Raw genomic sequence first — 25,000 nt, 5'->3', positions numbered from 1 at the left:
GAGAGAGTATAAAAGACCAGCCCAGAAAAGGTGATAATTATGGCTGTGAAATTCGCTAATAATGAAGTGATAAAGTGGAGGAGAAGAGAGAAGATTATCAGGATTAGGGAGGTAATGTTAAAAGATTACAGTAAGGTTAGGTACAGGTGTGTGAGGGAGGTTTTTCCTGGTGGTGGCGGTGATGTTAGTGGTGGTGGTAGTAGTAGTAGTAGTAGTAGTAGTAGTAGTAGTAGTAGTAGTAGTGATAAGGGTATTCCAGTTTAAAAAGTAGAAATAATAAGAATAGTAGTAGAAAATTCAAGTTTCTAGTAGTAGTAGTAGTAGTAGTAGTAGTAGTAGTAGTAGCAGCAGTAGCAGTAGCAGTAGTACCAACAACAATAACAATACCAGCAGCAGTACCATCACCAGTAATACCCGAAGTAAAAAAAGACTAAAACAAGTAACATTACATTACATTACATTACATTAGCTTACACACACCGCGTCCATTAAGCCATTGCTCTCCTTAACCATCACCTTTATACATATTCAAGGGGAAACGCTAGCACAATCTTTTTTTTCCCTTCCGATATTATGCAATCCCCTCACCTCACGCCCCCAAGTTTAAAAGTCTCCCTGGGCTCATCCGCCTCCACCAGCTAAGTTAATTAACGATACGCTACACTCACCTGCTGCGTATTCGGCGTACCTGGCGAGATGGGAATATGAAGGTTACCTGAGCGTGTGTTTCTAGTGGGCAGGAAATGTGTTAATTATTATTGTTATTGTTGTTGTGGTGGTGGTGGTGGTGGTTGTTGGTAGTAATGGTGGTTGTGGTGGTGGTGGTGGTGTATTATGGCAAATGTACTTTATTACCGCTTTTTTGTTGTTGTTGTTGTTGTTGTTGTTGCTGCTATTACTACTACTATTACTGCTCTTTCTTCTACTACTACTACTACTACTACTACTACTACTACTACTACTACTACTACCACCACCACCACCACTACTACTGCTACTACTACTACTACTACTACTCTGCTACTGAAAGACCACGATGATTTAGAATCTTAATAACATCTGGAAAACTCTTTTAATCTTCTTACACATCTCATTTCATCACACACGCACGCACGCACACACACACACACACACACACACACACACACACACACACACACACACACACACACACACACCTGCTGTCATCTAATTAATCACCTGTGTGGGTAACACTTTTGATAAATTACTTGGATGCTAATTAGTTGACTAGATCCATTTGTCTGTCTACCGCCATCTTTATTATGTTCATTATATTTCGTCATTATTTTGATGGATAACACAGCAGCTCGTGGGCCCAATAATTAATAAGTCCTTCCTCTCCCTCTCCCTCTCTCTCTCTCTATCCCTCTCACTCTCCCACTGCCGCCGCCGCCGCCTCCTCCTCCTCCTCCTCCTCCTCCTCCTCCTCCTCCTCCTCCTCCTATGCCCCCCCATTTTTTAATCTTGTTTACCTTTCGGCGCCATATTTACAGTGGATATTTAATTTAAGTGACTTGTTCATTAATTATTGTTGCTGTGGTGGTGGTGGTGGTGGTGGTGGTGGTGGTGGTGCTGGTGATGCTGGTGGTGGTGATGCTTCTAATGTTGGCAAGTCTGATTTGGTCATTATTCTTGTCTCTCTCTCTCTCTCTCTCTCTCTCTCTCTCTCTCTCTCTCTCTCTCTCTCTCTCTCTCTCTCTCTCTCTCTCTCTCTCTCTCTCTCCGTTTGACATTTGTTTCAGTTTTATTTTCTTTTTCTCTCTTGTACTTTTGTCTGTTCGTATTTATTTTACTTGATCAATATTCTTGTGACTGATATTCTCTCTCTCTCTCTCTCTCTCTCTCTCTCTCTCTCTCTCTCTAGCACAAACACTCACCCTTCGCTTTTTTCCTTCCCAGCGCTCGTTCTGCTTCCCGCCAAACAGGCCATGCATCCCATCACCTTTGCCCGCCTCTCGGTCACGCTTACAACTAATATCGTATGCTGAATTTGCCAGCCATGCGAGAAACGAAACTGGCAAAGGAAAGTGGACGAGACGTGGGTTGACTGTGATAAAAGGGGAAAGTGAACAGGTGGTGCTGGTGGTAGCAGTGGTGGTGGTGGGTATGTTCTTCCCCTCTCTCTCTCTCTCTCTGAGCCGTATTTAGAAACGCTTTGGTCTCTCTCACGACGACTAATTCCAAAGGCTCTAGTTAAAGATATTCATATTTTTAAGGGTATTTTTATGGTTCTGGTGATGGTTTAGCAAGATTTCTAGTTGATCATTAAGGAAAAACTGTATTGAAAACCCAGCTAGTTGTCTATGAGGACTAAAAAAAATTGTTGTAGTTGAGTGAGGAAGGCGTTTCTGAATATGGCCGTCTCTCTTTCTCTCTCTCTCTCTCTCTCTCTCTCTGCAGAAGGGGTAGATGGGGATATTTATGCGTTTCAATGTTTTAAATCTCCAGTTCTGCTTTCTACCTTTCCCCTTCTCCATTCCTCCCACAAGCATCATTTTCTTGACTCACGTTACAGAAGCAGATTAATAAAAGCCAGTATGAAATAGAACAAGTGCAGAAGTCTCTCTCCCGAAAGCCACGGTTAGTTGTATTTAGTTATATTTCGTATTGTTTAGTGAAGTCAAATCGCTGAACTGGGACCCTATATTCGTTGTTGAAATTCTTTGTGATTTTGTGTCGATACAAAATAATAACCAATTTCAGCACACAATAACGCAATTCAGAATGAGACTCGCCCCTTAGTCTCTTACCAAGTTACGCACCATTCAACTTACCCTAACAAGTATCCAGCTTCCATGAAAGAGATTACACTCAATGGACCTTAGCTGATAATCCATAGTATTTTTTTTTTCATGTATATATGTATTTTAAGAGCCAATAGATAAACCAGTATCAGTATAATTCAAGAGGAAGGTTCCAAGACATTTATTTATCTCTTTCTTTTGGCTAACTCTTTCGGGGCCTTTTCTATATTTTTTGTTTCCCTTGGCCAGCTTCCCTATCTTACATAAAAAAAGGAAAAAATAGTGAAAAGTCAAGACAACAACTGACACTTACATAAACACAATAATATGTACTTTGAAACACTTCGCTCTCTCACCACGACTCTTTTTCATACAAGAAGGAAACCAGCCAAAAGTAACAAGATATTAAAAAAAGGCCCACTTAAAATACTTGCTTCCTTAGAGATTGGCGAAGAATTAGCCAAAATTCTTGACACCTCTCTCTTAAAAGAAGTTCAGTCGTAAGAAGGTGGAAATACAGAAGCAGGCAGGGAGTTCCAGAGTTTACCAGAGAAAGGTAAGAATGACTGAGAGTACTGGTTGTCTTAGAGAGTTGGACAGAATAGGAATGAGAGGAAGAAGAAAGCCTTTTGGAGCGAGGCCGCAGTTAGCCACTAGCCACTGAGACAACTAAACTAGTTCTCAAGGATCTTTTCCTGCACATAATGTAGATACGTAGTTAATCTGTCACTTGAATTGTTACAGCACTCTTGAAAACTTGTGTCTTTTTAACATGAGCCTTTTGAAAGTAGTGGATGCGGCAGCAGAAGGATTTTAAAGTACGGTCAAATGTCCACATCAAAGTACTTAGAAAACACGTTTATCTCCATCCCCACTCCCCTTACCTTCTTCACGTCCGGCACACCTGTCCCAGAGATCCACCTGCACTAGCGCCTCCTCATTAGTATGCATGGGGCCTCTGTGCTGTTCATTCTTCACTCCTCTTCTCCCTTTTATCCTTCGCTGATTGGAATCTGGCCAAGAGGAAAATATGAGATAAGACTTGATTATTGCTGGGTATTTTTTTGTGGGTACATTCTCGTTTTCTTTGTGGTGTTGGGGGATGGGAGTGTTTTGAGGGGGTACTTACCTAATGTGTTTACTGTAATTATATATATTTTTTTTTTCGGTATTAAAGGAGTATTTCTATTCAAATATTCTAAATCTGGGTATTATATGTTTTAATTTTCCCTAAGGATGGGTGAGGACCTGCGTGAATCGGTATTTCGCTTAAAAATATATGTAGTTTTAATTTTCTGTTTCTACTCGGCATTATAAGTGTTTTTAATCAATATTCGTAACGTGAGTATTATATATTTTCATTTCAGTTTTTTTCATGGTGTGATGAGAACTGTGAATGAAGTACTTAGCTTGTAAATACATGTAGAAATGAGTTTTTTTCTGGTATTATAGAGATTTTGTTCGCATGAATATCCTTAACGTGGCCAGTATTACTCATTATCCTTTTCAACATAAATGCACCAGGCGAAATATGAAAGCAAAGGTAGGAAGGTGAAGGTCATGATGCAATATCCACTCTCTCTCTCTCTCTCTCTCTCTCTCTCTCTCTCTCTCTCTCTCTCTCAATGCTACTCGTACATTTTATCAACACTTTTACTCACATTTACTTATCCTCCTCCATATTCCCACTCGAAATTACCAAACCATTAAATTAACACTAAAGAACACCACAATCTCTCTTTCTCTCTCCCTCTCACTCTCTCTATTGGTGGAAGGAATTAGGATACACTACACCCTTTTTCATCCTTACATTTACTTACCCTTCTCCATATTCTCACCCTAACCAAACGATTGACTTTATACTAGACAACACCACTGTATCTCCCTCCGTCTCTTAATAGGTGGGAGAGGAGGAAACACAACACCCTCACTCATCCTTATGTATACTTATTCTCCTTATTCCCACTCGAAATGACCAAACCGTTGACTTTTTACACTAGAGAACGTCCCATATCTCTCCCTCTCTCAATAGGTGGGAGAGGAGCCAGGAAGCACTACACCATTACTCATCTTCACATTAACTCATCCTCCACCATATCCCCACTCGAAATTACCAAACCGTCGACTTACACTAGAAAACACCGCCGAATCTCTCTCCCTCTTTCAATAGGTAGGAGAACCATGTAGCAATATATCCTTACTCATCTTAACATATACCTATTCTTCTCCATATTCCCACTTTAAATTACCATACAATTGACTTTACACTAGAGAGCACCCCCCTTTCCCCCCTCGCATCTCTCTCTCCCTCTTTCAATAGGTAGGAGGGGGACCATGAAGGACTACACAGGGACAAGTTTAAGGCGAGAAAAGTTAAGCCAATACCCGGGAGCGAGAGTTGGAAGTAGTGACACGGGCAGGGGAGCGGTCATTGTGCCAGGGAGCAGAGGCCAGGAGGAGCAGAAGCGCATGTAAATAAGTCGGTGAAGTCTTTCAATTTCCTCCGCTTTGGTCACCGTGCGCGAAGTGAAGTGTTTGGGGTGGAGTGGGAAGAGTGGTGGCTTGGAGTGTGTAGGGCGGGTGTGGGATAAGGGAGGGTGAGTGGAAGAGGGAGTGTGTGATGGGGTGAGTGGTGGATGGGTTGAGTTGATGGTGGGGTGAGGGTTCTATGATGAGAGTTGAGAGTTGAGAGAGAGAGAGAGAGAGAGAGAGAGAGAGAGAGAGAGAGAGAGAGAGAGAGAGAGAGAGCAATGTGGCTGGAAAAAATATATGTACCATGAGACAAAAAAACCTATCTCTCTCTCTCTCTCTCTCTCTCTCTCTCTCTCTCTCTCTCTCTCTCTCACTCTCCCCAATTCCCTATGGCGTCGGGGAACCATTTCTTCTCCCTCTTAATGACCAGCAAGATGAATTTGGCTCCCGCTTGTTAGGGCCAGTTTAGCCTTGTTAGCTGCCCACCTGTTGACACTGATAAAGGTGAGAGAGGAAGGTCACCCGGAAAGTAAGGTCAGGTATTGTGTCACGTTATTGTTCTGTTTTAGTGCGTTGTTTTTTTTATAAGGTCATTTTTTCGGTTGTCAATATTTTAGTTTTTTTTTTTTCGTTTCGTTTCGTTATTTGATTGGTTTAAGTTCGTTTTCTTTGATTTTTCTTGTTTTCTTGTATTTTTTGAGGATTTCTTGATTTTATTGATTTCTTTTTCCTTTTTTGTTGTTTTTATCTGTTGCTTTTCTTTCTTTCTTTCTTTCTTTCCATCATATTTACTTTTTTTTTTTTTTGTGGAGTTATTCTTTCCCCCAGTCCTCAAATCTCTCTCTCTCTCTCTCTCTCTCTCTCTCTCTCTCTCTCTCTCTCTCTCTCTCTCTCTCTCTCTCTCTCTCATCTCCAAATGCCATGACGAAAGAATATTTTTCTCTCTCTTTTAGTCTTTTCTCACATTCATGTCACTTCAGTAGAGCTAGCTTCTTTCTCTTATCCTTTTGCTTTTGTCTCTCTCTCTCTCTCTCTCTCTCTCTCTCTCTCTCTCTCTCTCTCTCTCTCTAATTTTTACCACTGTTCTTTTAGAGTTGTCTTCCTTGTTGTTGTTGTTTTCGTAAGTCTTTTGTTTTGTCTCTTACATTCCTTGGGTGACCACTGCTTTCATTCTTCTATTTTTTTCTTTCTCTCTTTTATCTACATTTTTCCTCTCCTTTGTTTCTTTTACCTTACACTTCTTCCTATTCCTCCTCCTCCTCCTCCTCCTCCTCCTCCTCCTCCTCCTCCTCCTCCTCCTCCTCCTCCTTTCTATTCCTTCCCTCGCTTGTGTTGATGTTCTTTTTCTTCTCTTTTTTTTCCCATTCATCCTATTTGTTCATGTTCTCTATCCTCTTCCTCTTCCTCCTTCTCTTCATCTCTTTTGTTGCTATTGCTGTTGTTATTGTTGGTGTTGTTGTTGTTGTTGTTGTTGTTGTTGTTATTATTATTAACCTGTTTCTCTTTCTCTTCCTGTTTGTTATTGTTCTTGTTCACCTCCTCCTCCTCCTCTTATTCTTGTTCTTGTTCTTCTTCTCCTTCCTCCTCTTCTTCCTCCTCCTCCTCCTCCTCCTCCTCCTCCTCCTCCTCCTCCTCCTCCTCCTCCTCCTCCTCCTCCTCCTCCTCCTCTTCTTCCTCCTCTTCTCCCAGATCAATACATGAATTTATTTTGCATCAAGATCTGTATTTCAGTTTTGGTGTGTGTGTGTGTGTGTGTGTGTGTGTGTGTGTGTGTGTGTGTGTGTGTGTGTGTGTGTGTGTGTGTGTGTGTGTGTGTGTGTGTGTGTGTGTTTTTCCACTAAAGCATTGCACATTTTGTCATTTTTCTATCGTTGTTTTTTTACGACATTGATAATTGAATTGTTAATGTCATTTTGTTGTTGTTGTTGTTTGATATTTTGTTTGATTATGAATATGGTGATGGTGGTGGTAGTAATAGCAGTAGCAGTAGTGGTAGTGGTAGTGGTGGTGGTGGTGGTGGTGGTGGTGGTGGTGGTGGTGGTGGTGGTGGTGGTGGTGGTGGTGGTGGTGGTGGTAGTAGGTAGGTAGTAGTAGTAGTAGTAGGAGGAGTAGTAGTAGTAGGTAGTAGTAGTAGTAGTAGTAGTAGTAGTAGTAGTAGTAGTAGTAGGAGGAGGAGGAGGAGGAGGAGGAGGAGGAGGAGGAGGAGGAGGAGGAGGAGGAGGAGGAGTAGGAGTAGCAGTAGCAGTAGTAGTAGTAATAGTGTAAGTGTACTACTACTACTACTTCCATTACTACTACTACTATCACTACTACTCCTTCTTCTACCACTACTACTACTACTACTACTACTACTACTACTACTACTACCACCACCACGACCACCACTGCCACTACCACCATCACCGACTTACTCACAAATCGAAACAGAAATACACACACACACACACACACAAAAAAAGCCCCATAGAAATATAGAAAAGCTCTATCAAACACTCCCTCATTTCACTCTACTTTCGTGACACTGCGGCATCTCACCTGGCTCGCTTCTCAGGTGAGGTGTGCAACGTGACACCGCCTCTAGGTCACCTGCGCACACCTGAGGCACGAAGCTGCTTTACATTATATCATTTTATCTATTGAACTTCCACCCGAGACAGAAAAAAATACAAATAAAAAAATTACCTTTCAAATTTATATTCATATGATTTTGCGCATTTTCTTTTTTTTTTTTCAGTTTGTCTCTCTGTCGAGTTTCATTAAGGCAAGAGACGGATTTTTAGGTCAATATTATGATGACGTTCAATTTTTTCGATTAAGGAAATGCATAATTAACGAAATAAAATGCTGGTATTTTCTATTTTCTCCTTGTTTTTTTTTTTTTTGCTTTTCTGTCTGTCTGTGTATTTGTCTATCTGTTTCTGTATCTGACCTGACTCTCTCTCTCTCTCTCTCTCTCTCTCTCTCTCTTAACATCGCAGCGCCACAGTTGACAACAATATGCAAATAGATAAATAAACAACTGAACAACTAACGAAATAACGATATACTTAAATGTATGTACAATTACGTAATGAAATCAGCTAAACAGTCAGTTCGAAAGCAAGTGAAGAATTACCATTTGCTTACATATAAAAGATTTACAAAAAAAAAAGCTGGAATAAGACAAAAATCTGGTTCACATTTTCAAGGCAACCTGTAAACGAACGAGACACAAATCCATGGAACTAAACAGAACAATGACAATAACTGAAATTACAACTCATAAAAAGAAGAAATGTGGAAGAAAGGAAACAAATAAACGAATGAACCTAAGCAAGCAAACCTATCACAGGCAAACATAAGTCAATCTAACCTAACTAAACTTTACCTAACTTACCTAACCTAACCAAACTGACCATAAACTTAATCTAACCTAACCTAACCAAGCTATCCTAACCTAACATAACAAAACCCATTATAACTTCAACCTATCCTAACCTAACCTAACATATCTGACCATAAACTTAATCTAACCTAATCTAACCAAGCAAACTTAACCTAACGTAACGAAATCCATCATAACCTCAACTTATCCTAACCTAACCTAACCAATCTAAACCAGACCCCATCACAACCTTAATGTAATGAACCCAACCTAACCTAATCTAACGTAACCTTAAACCTCAATCTAACCTAACCCAACGTAACCTTACACCCCCTCCAATACCCAGACAAAAACACACCAGGAAAGAGGACAAAATCAATAAAATAACATTAACGCACCACTAATTAGTACCAGAAGCTATTTCCACCTGTCGGAACTTACTGATGGCGCGCTTTTCATCTCTCCTTCCTTGGCTCTATTACCTAAGACGAGAGAGAGAGAGAGAGAGAGAGAGAGAGAGAGAGAGAGAGAGAGAGAGAGAGAGAGAGAGAGAGAGAGAGAGAGAGACAGAGAGAGACAGAGAGAGAGAGAGAGAGTCAAAGGCAGGGACGGTCTAGCCACAAGTACGCATACCCAGCTAACCACCTTCTGCAGGATAAGTGCGGATTTAACTAAGCTTGACTAGACACTTGGGTAATGGACTTGTGGGTTGTGTATCTTGTTTTCGTGCAGAGCTTTGAGAAATTGGACAAAAATGGGAAGCGGCAGTACTTGTTTGTGTGTTGGGGAGTGGGAGAGTAGAGGATAGGTGGAATATTTTGTGTAACCCCTTCAATACTATGACGCGTTTTCATATTTCATTCTGCTTACTATTTGGTGATTTTATACAGCTTCAGAAATTTATGTGGGGGTTAAAATAGTGAAGCTTCTGGCCATAAATCTACTAATCTTCATAAACCCTTCCTAATGTAAATAAAATCGTCTAATCACACCCAAAATCATGGTAATAATTTCTGCTTATATTATTTTTCTTTTTTTATCTCTTCTTTCTACTATTTGTCCTTTTCTTCTACATTTCCTCGCTCTTCTAGTAGTTCACAGAAGGAGGAAAAGCAAACAGAAAGAAGGAGACAGTAGAAAAAGAGAAAATAAAAAGAAAGGGAGAAAGAAATGAAAAAAATAAGAAAAGAACAAAAGAAAAGAAGAAAGAAAGAAAGAAGGAAAGAAAGAAGGAAAAAAAGACCCAGAAAAAAAACACCAGTCTCTCATCACACACACACACACACACACACACACACACACACACACACACAGCACAGGCCTCACTCAAGACACAAGACCACTTCAGAAACAAACCCATTCCACATTTTTCTTCCCTTGACTTTCTTCTTAGACCCAAAAACCACTGAGTATATCTGGCACCGTGAGAGCAAGAGGCACTAGGCAGTTCTCGATCAAGGAAGCTGAGGAAGGGAAGAGGAAGGGAAAAAAGAGAAGGGAGGGAGCGGAGAAGTAGTACACGAGGTTAGGGAGAGAGGGAGGAAGATAAAGAAGAGAAATGAGACAGGAAAGTACTCGTAAGGGCTTGAGAGAGAGAGAGAGAGAGAGAGAGAGAGAGAGAGAGAGAGAGAGAGAGAGAGAGAGAGAGAGAGAGAGAGAGAGAGAGAGAGAGAGAGAGAGAGAGACCCACAGCCATCCACCTATACACAAAATCATTTCGGGGCTAAATGGATAAAGAAACCAAAGAAATGAATAGAAAAAGAAAGTATACATATGGGAAAAGAAGATGATGGAGAAAGAAAACGGAAAAATAGGGGAAAAAGATACACGAGGAGGAGGAAGAGGAGGAGGAGGAGGAGGAGAGTTTTGTTTACACTTTCAGACCTGCGATCCATCCTTCATCCCTTTCTTTACTCACTGGTTTGCTGGGACGTTTGAGTTGGAATCCCACAGCAAATCTTAATGCATAGGTTCTCTCAGGCATTTTTGTTCCGATTCTGCCTTTGTTTCGTGGTCGATTGAGTGACTGATCGGAGTGTGGCGGCGCTGCAGTGTCATAATGGCGGTGCACACGAAAAGAGTTTAATTTTTTCAGTAAAGCAACAGGTTATGAGGTAGAAATTGACGCTGAAATGGTGAACTATGAAATATAGTGTAGTGTTATAGTTGGTGTTTGTTTTGAGCGCGTTATATATCGTGGTCAGTCGGAGTTTTAAGTGTAATTGAATATTCTGATGTAGAAACAATGGCTTATTCGCTCACCATTCACTGATAGAATGACGCCACTTATCAACTGACTCACTGATTCATTGACTGACTACCTGACTAACTCACTGCCTTATTTACGAAGCTATTACCTCACCAACCTCTTAACTCCCACACAGACAAACTAACTTTAATTACTCTCTTACTTATTAGGGTTGCCACAAGAAGGAATCCACGAAAGGGAGGGAAAAGAGCCAGAAAATCTCTAGAAATAAGGGTCTCGCTGGGCAGTCACTCACAACACACAGCCAAGGCATCGCGGCACCTCAAAGCTTTCAACAAGGAGTGTCTCAAACGGTGTGGGGGAGGTTTTTCTTAGCTTCGAATTAAATGACTTTTATTTACGTATATGTGGTCTCTCATGCATGGTTCTTAGGAAGACTGACTTACGTAGGGTCTTTAAATATCCGCTGGATATCTGAGGGAGGGTTTTTTAAATGCGTAATGGTTTAATGAGTGTGTTAATTAATTACTACAGGTACGCGCTGGTGCTGCTACTACGCGTCAGGTGATGTTTGGGGAAGGTGAAGATTGAAGGTAGTAAGAGGAGGTTCATTATAGAGATTGGGTGATGGAGGAATGGGTGGATGAATGGATGATTTAATGAATAACTGTATGGATGGATGGGTGGATGAATGGATGAACTAATGAATGAATAACTGTATGGATGGATGAGTGGATGAAAGAAAGAATGAATGAATTAATTAATTAATAAATGGATGGAGGAATGAATGAATATGGATAGATGATGGAATGGATGGAAGAATAAATGAATGAAAGGATGGGAGAACTAACGAATGAATGAAAAGATGGATAAATGGATAGACGGATGGATTGAAGGAGGGAAGGAGGGAAGCAGAAGTGAAATGTAACATGGAAAAAGGGAAGCAGCAAGAGGCCAGTAGATTACACGTGGCAGTCCCAGTATTAATCAACTTGACTTACTGACTCACTGACTAACCAAGAGAGAAAGAAAAGAAAAAAGAAAAAAGACAAGTAAATACTAAAACATAAATAATACAACACCGGAACAAGACACCAAAACAAGAACAACAATCCCTCTCACCACCAATAAATAAATAAATAAACAAATAAATAGATGATAAGAAAAAAAAGAACAAGAACTTGATAAACCAATGAAAAAGCTAAAAGAAATAAGGAGGAAGATGAGAAAAGGAGATCAAAGAGAGAAAAGGATATAGAATAGAGAGAATATAGATAGATTTTGCTCACAGGGGAAATCTCAAACCGCTTCGCTACCTACGTAATTAAAGCTCACCTGAACTTTTTTACCTGGGGGACCTTTTCGCCTTATTCCTAATCCCCTCTACCTGGTATTGACAAGAGAGAAGACAAGGCAGACAGGACTGAAGACAAGAATAATGGTGGTCACTTAAATTATGTTGATTTTTGAGTGTTTGCATCTCTCTCTCTCTCTCTCTCTCTCTCTCTCTCTCTCTCTCTCTCTCTCTCTCAAGGGTCTATTTACATGTCCAGAATCCATACAAGATTTTGGGAACCAGTTACATAAGATCATTGAGTGGCATCGGTCAGAGGAGGAGGAGGAAGAGGAGGAGGAGGAGGAGGAGGAGGAGGAGGAGGAGGAGGAGGAGGAGGAGGAGGAGGAGAGGAGGAGGAGGAGGAGGAGGAGGAGGAGGAGGAGGAGAAGGAGGAAGAGGAGGAGGAGGAGAAAATTGTGAAGGACGAGTAAGAAGAACGAAAGAAGGTAGAGAAACATAATATACCCGTAGAGATAATGAAACATACAGAAACAAACAATGAAAACAAACTGAGTAAAAAGAAAAGCAAAACAAGTAGAAAAAGGAGGAGAAGGAGAGAAGGAGGAGGAGGAGGAAGAAGAAGAGGAAAACAATGATGTGATAGTCAATGAATAAAGAAAAGAACAAAATCAGAAAGAAAAAAAAATCAATGAAAATAAACTAGAAAAAGGAAAAAAAAGGAAAATCAAGTAGAACAAAATAATAAAAAAAGAAAGTTACATAAATCATAATCAGAGAATAACACAAATAAAAGACGAAAGGAGACGAACGAGTAAAGGAAAGGAAAACACATGAATAGAGAGACAGAGAGACGGAGGGAAGGAGAAGAGAAGATAATTAGATGAAGACCTTTAAAGACCACGTAACATATAATTTAGGGACTACAGATACGTGGATTAAGGAAAGCTGGACTGAGGCGGTCACATGTGTAAGGAGAGAGAGATGGATAGGTATACTGATAGACACATGGATCGTTGAGTAGGTGATTAGATAGTTTGATGGATAAGTAAGTTGTAAAGTTAGTAAGTGGATACATGGATGGGTAAATAAATAGACTGATAGACAAGTAGAAAGGTGAACATATTGACTGATAGGCAGACAGGTGGATCAGTGAGAAGGTGGTTAAATAGTTGGATGGATAAGTAAGTTGTAAAGTTAGAGGCTGGACGTATGGGTGAGTAAATAAATACATTGATAAAACAAGTAGAAAAGTGAAGATGTTGATTAAAAGCCAAACAGATGTAGTCGTGAATGAATAAGCGTAACAGCATTCATAAAGATTCATTAGACAAATACAGTATACAATAAAAATCATACCAATATAAAAGAATATCTGACCGTGTTTATGAGCAAAGAAAAAACAATTTCGTGCCCAAAAAAGTAATATAAGCTGCCCAAATTACTGAACTGTAAAATAAAGAACGGTGATTTGAATAAATTATCTATATATGAAAAATACTTTAATCAGATTTCTTAATGCAAAAAACCACATGTACAGCGACGCATAATGAAGTTAATTAATAAATCAACATATACATAACTTGATTTGCCCACACACACACACACACACGCACACACACACACACACACACACACACACACACACACACACACACACACACACACACACACACACACACACACACACAAACACTGCACCTCTACAGCATAAAATTAGATCCAAACAAAGTCATATACTTGTAAATTTCCGAATATGCTTTTCTTACACTAACAAATACTAAAACCGATTCCAAGAACTGGTCAATTTGGTGATGGAATGATCTTAACTCCTTCAGTATTGAGACACATTTTTACCTTGAGATTTGTGTACGATTAGACCATTTCATTGACATTAAGAAAGGTCTATGGTGGTCAGAAGATTAATGGCCACAGTCTTCTCTATTGTAATCACCCACATAAGTTTTTGAAGTTGTATAAAATCATTAGATAATAACTAGAATGAAAAAGAAAAGGAGTTAAGAATGCAGCTGATTCATTTTGCGTCTCCATCAAATCACATGACTAAATAAAGATTGCACTAGACTTAACGTGAACAAGAGCACTGATATAAAAGGCCATGTCAGAAGGTAACAAGTGAGATGGTAAAAGATACGACTTAGCCTTTTTACTCCCACACCCAACAATTCGCAGCTTACTTCCCCATAAAAAGCACCACTAAACAAAGGTTACATTACACTTATTACACAAAGCAGACATATAAAGCTGTGTAATAAAGTAATTGTAATGTAAGAGAAGGCAAGAGAGAAGAATCAACCTATCCACTTCCATAAGCAAACAATCCACAGCAGTAAAACTTAAATATGGAACCTCAAAAACGTTGACAACAGAAGAACAAAAAATAATGAGTTATGGAATTCTGGGGCAATACAGTGTTTGGTGGTGGGTGTAGAACAAGAAAAGTCTCATAATGCTTAATAATAAAGGATAGATGTACCAAATCCAAGTGATAGGGTTAGGGCAGGAAGGAGAGGCAGAAAATAAAGAAAATAGAAAAAAAGTGGTGAATTTATATAGACGGAAACTGTGGATTAGGGAGAATGGAAAGAAATGAGGGGAAAGACAACACTATTGGAGGAGAAGAGGAAATTGAAAGGTGACTGAGAAAAGAAAGGAAAGAGAAAGACAGCGAAAAAAGAAATCGTTTAAAAGAAAAAAAAACGGATCCAAGAATAAAATAAAAGCAACAAATGAAGGAAGAAGAAAGAAATGAGAGAAAAATTGGGGGAAGAGATGTCAAGGGAAACAAATGAACAAACAAATAAAGGAGAATGAGGGACAGGAGAGCAAATTAAGAGGAACAAAAAGTACAGAGAGAGAGAGAGAGAGAGAGAGAGAGAGAGAGAGAGAGAGAGAGAGAGAGAGAGAGAGAGAGAGACTAATACATGATCACTGCCACATAAACACATTTACCTTATCACTGCACCCTTTATTCACTGTCACCTGTGTACCTGTGCGTGTGTGTGTGTGTGTGTGTGTGTGTGTTTCACTGTTTGATCTGCTGCAGTCTCTGACGAGACAGCCAGACGTTACCCTACGGAACGAGCTCAGAGCTCATTTATTTTCGATTTTCGGATAGGCCTGAGACCAGACACACACCACACACCGGTACAACAAGGTCACAACTCCTCGATTTACATCCCGTACCTACTCACTGCTAGGTGAACAGGGGCTACACGTGAAAGGAGACACCCAAATATCTCCATCCGGCTGGGGAATCGAATCCCGGTCCTCTGGCTTGTGAAGCCAGCGCTCTAACCACTGAGCTACCGTGTGTGTGTGTGTGTGTGTGTGTGTGTGTGTGTGTGTGTGTGTGTGTGTGTGTGTGTGTGTGTGTGTGTGTGTGTGTGTGTGTGTGCGCGCGCGTCCTTCACACCTCACCCTACACTCTTATACCCTGACACACCCTTTAGCTGTCCTTTGCGTCGGCCACTCAAAAATTGCATACACCTTCCTTTCTCCCTCCCGAGCCGCCCTGCCAGTAAGGGAAATTGAGTCCGTTCAGGTTTTATTTCGTCTGAACCAAACTCACTACTCGCATTTCCCTCCCTCACCTATAGAACGTGTTTGTGCGTGTTTTTATACAGCCATAGCCGAGTACGAAGTGAAGAACCACCCAGTCTCTTGTTCCCTGAGAGAGAGAGAGAGAGAGAGAGAGAGAGAGAGAGAGAGAGAGAGAGAGAGAGAGAGAGAGAGAGAGAGAGAGAGAGAGAGAGAGAGAGAGAGAGAGAGAGAGAGAGAGAGAGAGAGAGAGAGAGAGAGATTATATTTTGTAAAGTTGATATTGTAGAAGGAAAGATTGCGTCACACGAAGAAATATGATGATGATGATGATGATGATGATGATGATGATGATATTAACAAGACAACAGCTACAGCTAAGGTCTGAGGAGTTAATGGTTTTAGTGTTTATCATTGCTTTATGTCAGTGGTAAGTGTAATATCCTTCTTTTTCCTTCTTTATTAACCCTTTCAGTATCAGGACGTGTCATCTCATTCATTCTGCTTATTATTTGGCGATTTCATACAGCTTCAGAAACTTATGTAGTGAAGACTCTGGCCATTAATCTTCTGCCTCCATAGACTGTTCCTGATGTCAACAAAATCATCTGATCATACCCAAAACTGAAGGTAAAAATGAGTCCCAGTACTGACGCGGTTAATATATATACAAATTTCTTTTTTTTTTTCTTATCTTTAGTGAATGAAACCATTTTTTTTCCTTAATCCCAGGAGTATTTTCATTATTTTCTTTCTTTTAGTTTTGTGAGAGGTCAAAGCTTCCTTTTTATAAGGCAACTGACTTGACTGACCTAACAAAATCAAGCCACAATAGAACAAAACGAACATCAAAATCAATCAAACTATCTCTCTTTCCTAACCACTGCCACTGCGCTTCAAACACCCAACACATACAAACAGACAAACAAACCACACCACTAACCAAATAGCTCGCCCACTCAACACACATCGCCTTACACTGACCTTCCCAGTTTCGCTAATGTAGGCAGAATCTCATGTACCCAGTTGGTGTCCTGAGTGTCCGAAGCAAACAGGCCAGTGCTTACACAAAGGGAAGCAATCGTAGGGCACCGCTGAGACACAATCTGATCCTGCGTTTACCAAAAGAGTCTCAAGAACAGAAGACCGCCCGTTGTTCCTCTGGTGGGAGCATGAAAGAGGTGTATCATTGCATAGAGCGTGTGTAATCAGCTTATCTAGGGGATACTGTCTCGTTGTGTCCTGTGGTAGAAGAGGATGTGGTTTGTTTTGTGTATCGTGTGTTTTCTTTTCCTTTTTGATGTCTTGTGTGTTAGTTGTGCTTCTGTCTAGTCTCTGTCACTGCGTCTCTGCCTCTCTCCCTCTCTCTGTCTTTCTCTGATCCCAAGCTTGCTGTGGGAATAAAATGTACCTTAGAAAATAATCTCTTTTATATAGTTACATGAAAATATGTTATGAATAGATTTTTTTATTGTGATTGATTTCTTTGTGTGTGTGTGTGTGTGTGTGTGTGTGTGTGTGTGTGTGTGTGTGTGTGTGTGTGTGTGTGTGTGTGTGTGTGTGTGTGTGTGTGTGTGTTCGTAAAGCTTCTGTTGGTGGAAGAAAATGCAGGAACACGTGTCGACAAAAGTTTACGTGTGTGTGTGTGTGTGTGTGTGTGTGTCCCCTCACAACACCCAATACACAACCAGCTGTGATCCTTTGCAAGAGACTGACGAATATTTTCTGTAATAGTCACCCCCTCAAGCTTTTGGAAACGTAAAGGCGACAGAAAACGAGGTAACAGCGCCACACACACACACACACACACACACACACACACACACACACACACACACACACAGCACTGAGAAAAGAAAAGGAAGAAATCAGCGTGAAGAGAAAGAGAAAGAACTAATAACGACATGAAACCTAACAAAGAATGGAAACAAAAAAAATAAATAATGATAACGAAAAGATTAAGATATTACAGAAATAAGTGAATAAATAAGACAACGAAAAATTATCTTTACCTCATAAGAGAGAGAGAGAGAGAGAGAGAGAGAGAGAGAGAGAGAGAGAGAGAGATGAAGTAAGTAATATATAGAAAAATCCCAATGATACTAATGAAATAAAGACCAAAATATGGCGAAAAAAAGAATAATAAGAAGAAAAAAAGGAAAAAAAAAAAAACAATGCAAACTAAAACTAACAAAAAGACAAAAACAAAAAGATAATAAAGAAAATGGAGTTGAAGAGATTTAGGGAAGAGAAAACGACGAATATAAACAAATAACACACAACGAATAAATGAAGAAGCAAACAGATGAACTAAAACTGACAAAAAAAAACACAAAACGAAAAGAGAATGAAAAATCACAAAGAAAACCAAATAGACGGGAAAGAGAGAGAGAGAGAGAGAGAGAGAGAGAGAGAGAGAGAGAGAGAGAGAGAGTGAGAGGAAGAAAGTAGGGACTAATCAAACCTGTGGAGGAGGAAAGAAGGTTTCTCTCCTCAGATGGACATGGCGACTGGCACCCAATTTATCAACTCCTGACGCTACCCCCCCCTCTCTCTCTCTCTCTCTCTCTCTCTCTCTCTCTCTCTCTCTCTCTCTCTCTCTCTCTCTCTCTCTCTCTCTCAACACACACACACAACCTAGTTAAGTGAAAGGATATTGGTTTGTGTGCATGTCTCTACAACAAGACAGGGTGACACACAAACGCCACTTTGCACCCTGTCACGCTGCAGCTTCACGCTTTTCCTCGCCCTGCCTCACCCTAATGCTCTAATATTACTGGCACTATTTTCATCCCTTTTTTTTCTATTAATCCTTTGTTTTTGTTTGGTATTTGTTTACTCTCCTAAAATTCTTAATCTTAGTGTTTTTCCTCACCCTGCCTCATATTGCCACTCTAATGTTACTGGTACTCTATTATTTCATCCTTTTTTTTCTATTAATCCTTTGTATTTGTTTTCTCTCTGTTAATTTCTTAATCTCAATGGCTTTACTTTACCCTGCCTCGCCTTGCCGCTTTTTATCTTTTTTTCTCATGTTCCTTCATATTCGAGTGATTTTTTCTCTCTCTTATCCTTAATGCCTCATTTCACCCTGCCTCACCCTAACACTATTCTTTTGGTGTCATGTTCTTATATTTCTTTCGTTTTGGAGAACCAGTTTTATTCTATCTTTAACTTTCATTTTTCCACCCTGCCTCACCCTGCCACCCTACTACTGACACCTGGTTTTTTCTACCCTGCTTTATTCTATTCCTTCGCATTGGAAAACTAATCTTAAACAGTTTCTCTTTCTTAACCTTCATTTTCCACCCTGCCACCCTGTTCCTGACACCTTGCTTTTTCTACCCTGCTTTATTCTATTCCTCTGTACTGGAAAACTAATTTTAATCAGTTTCTCTTTCTTAACATTCATTTTTTCACCCTGCCTCACCCTGCCACCCTGCTCCTGACAACTCCTTTTCTACCCTGTTTTTATTATATTGCTTCGTACTGGAAAACTAATCTTAATAATTTTCTCTTTCTTAACCTTCATTTTTTCACCCTGCCTCACCCTGCCATCCTGCTCCTGACACCTTGCATTTTCTATTCTGCTTTCTTCTATTCTTTGCTTTGGAGAATTAGTCTTATTTACTTTTTCTTTCTTAACCCCCTTCAATACTGGGACACACTTTCACCTTGAGATTTGTGTACGATTAGACCATTTTATTGACATTAGCAAGGGTGTATGGTGGTCAGAGGATTAGTGGCCACAGTCTTCACAGTTTTAATTCCTCATATAAATTTCTGAAGCTGTAAAAATCACCAAATAGTTACCAGAATGAATGTAGAAACGCGTCATGGAACTCAAAAGATTAACCTCCGTGTCGTTTTTATTTCATCATGCTTCACCTTGCCACCGTGCTACTAACCCTTTGCTTTTTCAATCCTGCTTTCTTCTATTCCTTCACAATGAAAAACTAATCTTATTCACCTTATTTTTTCTTAACCTTGTCTTTTTTTCAACTTACTTCACCCTGCCACCCTGTTTTTTACACCCTAAGTTTTCTCCCATTCCTTCTTACTGGAGAAAGAGGTTTTATTTTTTCTCATTCGCTCTTTTCGTTCTTTCTTCTCTCCATCTTTCTCTCACTCTAAGGCACCCGAGCTTCAATTGCAAAGATAGAGTGATAAAAAGGGTGAAAATGAACAAGAGCAAAGAAGTGAAAAGATAAGGAAGGTGATAAGCAGAAAAGAGAGAGGAAAAGAATGAAATTACGGATGCTGAGAGGAGTTTCGCAAGAGAGAGAGAGAGAGAGAGAGAGAGAGAGAGAGAGAGAGAGAGAGAGAGAGAAAGAAAGTGAGCCATCAGCCGTGTGTAATCCTTATTGTTTACTCTGTGCCTCCTCACACAGCTTGGCACAAAGGCCGGGAAAAGAAAAAAATAACATGACCTTCGATTTTATTTGAACCAGTCCCTCCTGCTTGTTTTTTTTCCCTCCCCCTTTCGTCCCCCAAACTCGAAAAAAAAAAAGATAAAAGAAAAAAAATGAAGAGTAAAAAGTATGCATTATTTCATCCTCCATCTTTGTCTCCTCTCAGTTTTCCTCACACTTCAGTTCACTCAGTCCAAAAAACGTCATTGTTTATCGTATCATCCTATAATGAGAGTTTGTGAAAGAGACTGCCTTGTTATTAGGGATATTAGGCCACCTACACGTGTCTGCCTTTAAAACATATCCGTTTTCTGTTACGCTTCTTGATTCGTTTTCTCCATTGTCTATACGAGGAAGCCAGAATGGACTTTAACGTCTTAGGATATACTTAGTAGTAGTAGCAGTAGCAGTAGCAGTAGCAGTAGTAGTAGTAGTAGTAGTAGTAGGAGGAGGAGGAGAAAGAGAAGGAGAAGGAGAAGGAGAAGGAGGAGGAGGAAGAGGGGGAGGGGAAGGAGGAGGAATACTTCAGTGTGTGTGTCGGGGGACGCGTTCGTGCGGAGGTCTTACTAAATTAGGAAGGTGGAATAGGTATGAGGAATGTAGTTAGCAGAGCGTTAGTGGTGAAATATGAGAGAGAGAGAGAGAGAGAGAGAGAGAGAGAGAGAGAGAGAGAGAGAGAGAGAGAGAGAGAGAGAGAGAGAGAGAGAGAGAGAGAGAGAGAGAGAGACACACACACACACACACACACACACACACACACACACACACACACAACAAAGGCAAGAAGCAAAAGAACCAACCTATCTTATAAACTCGCCACGACAGAGAGGGACAGAGAGACAGAGAGACCGAGAGAGACATAGAAGCCACAGAGAGGGAGAATGAAAGACGGTCTTCTCGAAATGACATCTTGTGGGGACACCTTCTCCGTACTTTTCCCTCACTCCATGCCGCCCTTCAGGCCTCCCAGGGGACAGCCGCGGCCGCCCTCGCCTCTCTTAGTTTAGGGAACTTCGTGTGAGGAGACGCATCTGCCAAGGCGCCGCCAGTTCAGTTCACGGACGCCAAGTTTCCCTCACCTCAATTTGCTTTCTCTTGAGTGAATGGAGAGAGAGAGAGAGAGAGAGAGAGAGAGAGAGAGAGAGAGAGAGAGAGAGAGAGAGAGAGAGAGAGAGAGAGAGAGTAAACCTAAACCCTACCTATCTACTTCTCTCCATATCCTACAGTACAGTACATAAAAAATATCCTTCACCTTCCCTATCCTACAAATCCAGCTTCATTTCACACAGAATACCAAAAAGAAAAAAATAACTTAAGAAACAATTATCCTTCTTTCCACTGACACTCATAACCTCCTTTAATGTCTGAACACTTTCCCTCCTTTACGATACTGTGTTCTCTTAATACTAACCATTGTGAGGCTTTTCTACTATTCCCACTACTCTTTCTACTTCTTTAATTCACCCTCTATTTATTTTTCACCATGTTCATCAAGATTTCTTTGTTTCTCGTGTATTAATAGTGGGCACATTTCTACCTTGTGTACGATTAGACCATTTTCTCGGGGTACATTAGGAAGGGTCTATGGAGTTCAGAGGATTAATGGCCAGAGTTTTCACTATTTTAACACCTCCACATAAATTTCTGATACTGTATAAAATCGTCAAATAGTAAGCAGAATGAATTAGAAAACGCATCGTGGTACTCAAGGGATTAATGAACAGTTTACTTTCATGTATTCGTATATACATTCACTAACCACTATATATATTAAAATTGGAGTTTATTACAGTTTATCACTCTTACTAAACTATAAGAAAGGAGATTAGTAAAGGCTAGCTGGCTTACACTGACCATCATTCTGTATGTACCAATCATAAATGTCCATCCATTGCCAACTTTCCTATTACCACCTGTTTTGTTTTCCTATACCATCATCTGACCTTAAAACTACCTAGCGTGTTGACTCTTTCTTCCTTTGGGTTCTCTTGTAATCCTTTCCTGCGAGGATTCAAGAGAGACTGTGACAATAAGATGTCCAGGCTATGATACATCGACTGTCTCTGCCATACGTGTCTTTTCCTCAATAAATCGATAGGGAAGGGTGAAGAATGAAGGGGATTGATTACCTGCACTTGCACCTGATTAGTAGTAGTAGTAGTAGTAGTAGTAGTAGTAGTAGTAGTAGTAGTAGTAGTAGTAGTAGTGATGGTGGTGATGGTGGTAATGGTAGTGCTGGTAGTAGTAGTAGTAGTAGTAGTAGTAGTAGTAGTAGTAGTAGTAGTAGTAGTATTTGTTGTAGTAGTAGTCGTAGTAGTAGTTGTAGTAGTAGTAGAGGCAGCAACAACAATAGCAACAACATCAACAACACCTAAGAGACGCTATAGCTCCCTTAAAGAGCCACAAATCTCACCTTGTCTACCACAAAATAGAATAAAAAATGAGACAAAAAGGTAAAAAAATCAGACCTGACACCTTAGCTGACGTGACAATTATTCAAACCTAACAGTGTCTTAATCAGAGTGGCAGTGTAATGTATATCTGCCCTTCCCTTCGGTGAGAAATTAGTGCAAATCTATCTTTTTTCATTACAACCTCTCCTCGGACGTGTGTGTGTGTGTGTGTGTGTGTGTGTGTGTGTGTGTGTGTGTGTTGCAAGGCAGATGTCTAGCCAGCCAATATTTCTCACCACTCAAGTATTTGTCATCCTCTCTGTCTTCCTCCTCCTCCTCCTCCTCCTGTTTCTCCTTCATCTTCCTGTCTCGTCTCAACTTCCCCATGGCTCACATACGTAGCTACATACATTTCACGTCTCTCTCTTAATTGCCCTCTTTGGTATCTTATTCCTTCTCGTTATTTTCTTATCTCTATCACTCCCATTTATCTGTATTTTCTTTATCTTTGCATCTTTAACTTCCTCCTCTTACTTTACCTGCCAACTTTATTCTTTTTCGTCTATACTTTCTATGTTGATATCCACTTAATCTACGTATGTGTGTGTGTGACGTTTTCCGACTAGAAGGGCTCAGTCGATATTTCTAGTGACTCGGAATTTTAGTCGCAAATTGGCACGTGTGAACCCGCCTCAAGCAACTCAAGAGTCTGCTGCTGATCGAACCTTCTTGAGCACTCGTTTGTTCTCGTCTGGTGTCTTCCTGGCTTCCTCCCTTCTCCCCTGCCATTCCTTTTCCCCCAACCCCTTACTTTTTACTGCGTTCCTTTCCCTGCATAACTTAACAGCATCATGTCAGTCTTACCTCCTCTGCATCTTGCTCCTGCCCGGTGAACAGCAACTACACACACCGCCATTATCTAGTACCACTGCGAGATGAAATGAGGGTTTGACTGTTGTGGTGACGTCATGGATCCCACAATCTGTTATGCAATAGAAAACGGGATATTTAGCGGGAAGTAAGGGGAAACTACTTTTACTATTACTGCTACTTTAATTTGTTGATGCTACAGTTTTTTCTTTTTTTTTTCTTTTCCCCCGGCAGGAGCAGAGGTGTGATGGTGCAGGGAACGCCATGCCTGACCAAGTGTATCGTGGTGCTCTCCTGCATGTCCTGTGTGCTGTCCGCCGCCCTGCAGAACACTCAACCAGGTGTGTGTGTGTGTGTGTGTGTGTGTGTGTGTGTGTATCCTTGGTGATAATAAGTTCATATTTCCAACTTTTTCTTCGTCTCACCTCTACTTCTTATCATTTCCTGCAGTAGAAGTCATCAATGTTTTCCTGGAGAGTGTTTTCGTGGTATTAGTAAAAGTTAAGCAAGAAATCTATATTACCATTAAAAACAGCAAACACGAGAACACTACAAATCATCTCTGTGGTTCATATCTGTGGCATTTGAAAGTAGATTTGATGAGAGTCAAGCGGTTAGAAATACTGGACTCGACTCGTCACAATAACTTTGAAAACAGTTCTCATGATAAGTGATAACCTAAACTGCTTAATAATACGAGCCTTATTGCATCCTACTTAGGTATACGAACAAAGCGTGTAAGAATATTAGACTTTCACTCAATGTATCCTTTCAAGACAGTCGTAATGATACCCAAAATGCCACACGAAGCTTAATAGTACCCGGCTTGTATCCTGCAGATGAAAGCGTGAGTTATGTGGAGAAGCGCGCAGCGAGGGACCCGATGTTACGGTACCTGCTGGTGGCCATGGCGCAACCCGGCCCGCGCTACGCCGCCCCGCAGATTCTGAGCCGTGGAGTGAGACGAATCGGGTCGGAATTCTTGGGCAAAAGGTCCGTCGCTGTGTCTGGGCCCGAGAAGACGTGTGAGCCGGACCCCTGCGTCACCGAGGAGGGCCAAGACCACGCTGACGACCTGAAGAAGGAGCAGATGAGCTTCACTGGTCAATATAATGAACAGAATGACGCCGGAGACCTTCACGATGCGCCGGACAAAAGGGCTCTAGGAGATTTATCACGCAGCCGCCTCGCCCGCTACTTCTCCCTCCTCCTCAACAAGAAAATGGGGTCAGAGTTCTTGGGTAAACGAGCAATGGGGTCAGAATTCTTGGGTAAGCGCGCGGTGGGCTCAGAATTTTTAGGAAAGCGTGCAATGGGGTCTGAATTCCTGGGTAAGCGAGCAATGGGGTCTGAATTCTTGGGTAAGCGCGCGATGGGTTCAGAATTCTTGGGAAAAAGGGCAATGGGTTCCGAGTTTTTAGGTAAGCGAGCGATGGGTTCAGAATTTTTAGGGAAGCGTGCAATGGGCTCAGAATTCTTGGGAAAACGTGCGATGGGTTCAGAATTCCTCGGGAAAAGGGCAATGGGCTCTGAGTTTCTAGGGAAGAGAGCGATGGGTTCAGAGTTCCTTGGCAAGAGAGCAATGGGTTCAGAATTCTTGGGTAAGCGCGCTATGGGATCAGAGTTTTTAGGTAAGAGGGCGATGGGTTCAGAATTCCTA

The 25,000-nt window shown here is 40.8% G+C and overlaps 2 protein-coding genes across 2 annotated transcripts in view; one reads left to right on the top strand and one right to left on the bottom strand.

The window, feature by feature from the left end:
- Positions 1-23,420, bottom strand: part of LOC123519437 (transmembrane protein 151B-like) — a 114,971-nt gene extending 91,551 nt beyond the window's left edge. The window contains exons 1-2 of the mRNA XM_045280732.1: positions 23,335-23,420; positions 3,650-3,778 (exon numbers count right to left, since the gene is read on the bottom strand). The gene's annotated coding sequence lies outside the window, so the exon portion shown is untranslated. The remainder of the gene's footprint in view (positions 1-3,649; positions 3,779-23,334) is intronic.
- A 156-nt stretch (positions 23,421-23,576) lies between these two features.
- Positions 23,577-25,000, top strand: part of LOC123519436 (ribosome-binding protein 1-like) — a 3,326-nt gene continuing 1,902 nt past the window's right edge. Inside the window, exons 1-2 of the mRNA XM_045280731.1 lie at positions 23,577-23,681; positions 24,180-25,000. The exon at positions 24,180-25,000 is cut by the window's right edge and continues 1,902 nt beyond it. Coding sequence (XP_045136666.1) covers positions 23,588-23,681; positions 24,180-25,000 — 915 coding nt within the window. The 5' untranslated portion in view covers positions 23,577-23,587. The remainder of the gene's footprint in view (positions 23,682-24,179) is intronic.

This window comes from Portunus trituberculatus, chromosome 45, assembly GCF_017591435.1.
Source record: "Portunus trituberculatus isolate SZX2019 chromosome 45, ASM1759143v1, whole genome shotgun sequence".
Classification (NCBI taxonomy): domain Eukaryota; kingdom Metazoa; phylum Arthropoda; class Malacostraca; order Decapoda; family Portunidae; genus Portunus; species Portunus trituberculatus.
Note: the sequence above shows the minus strand (reverse complement) of the source record. Positions and strands in the feature narration are given on the sequence as shown.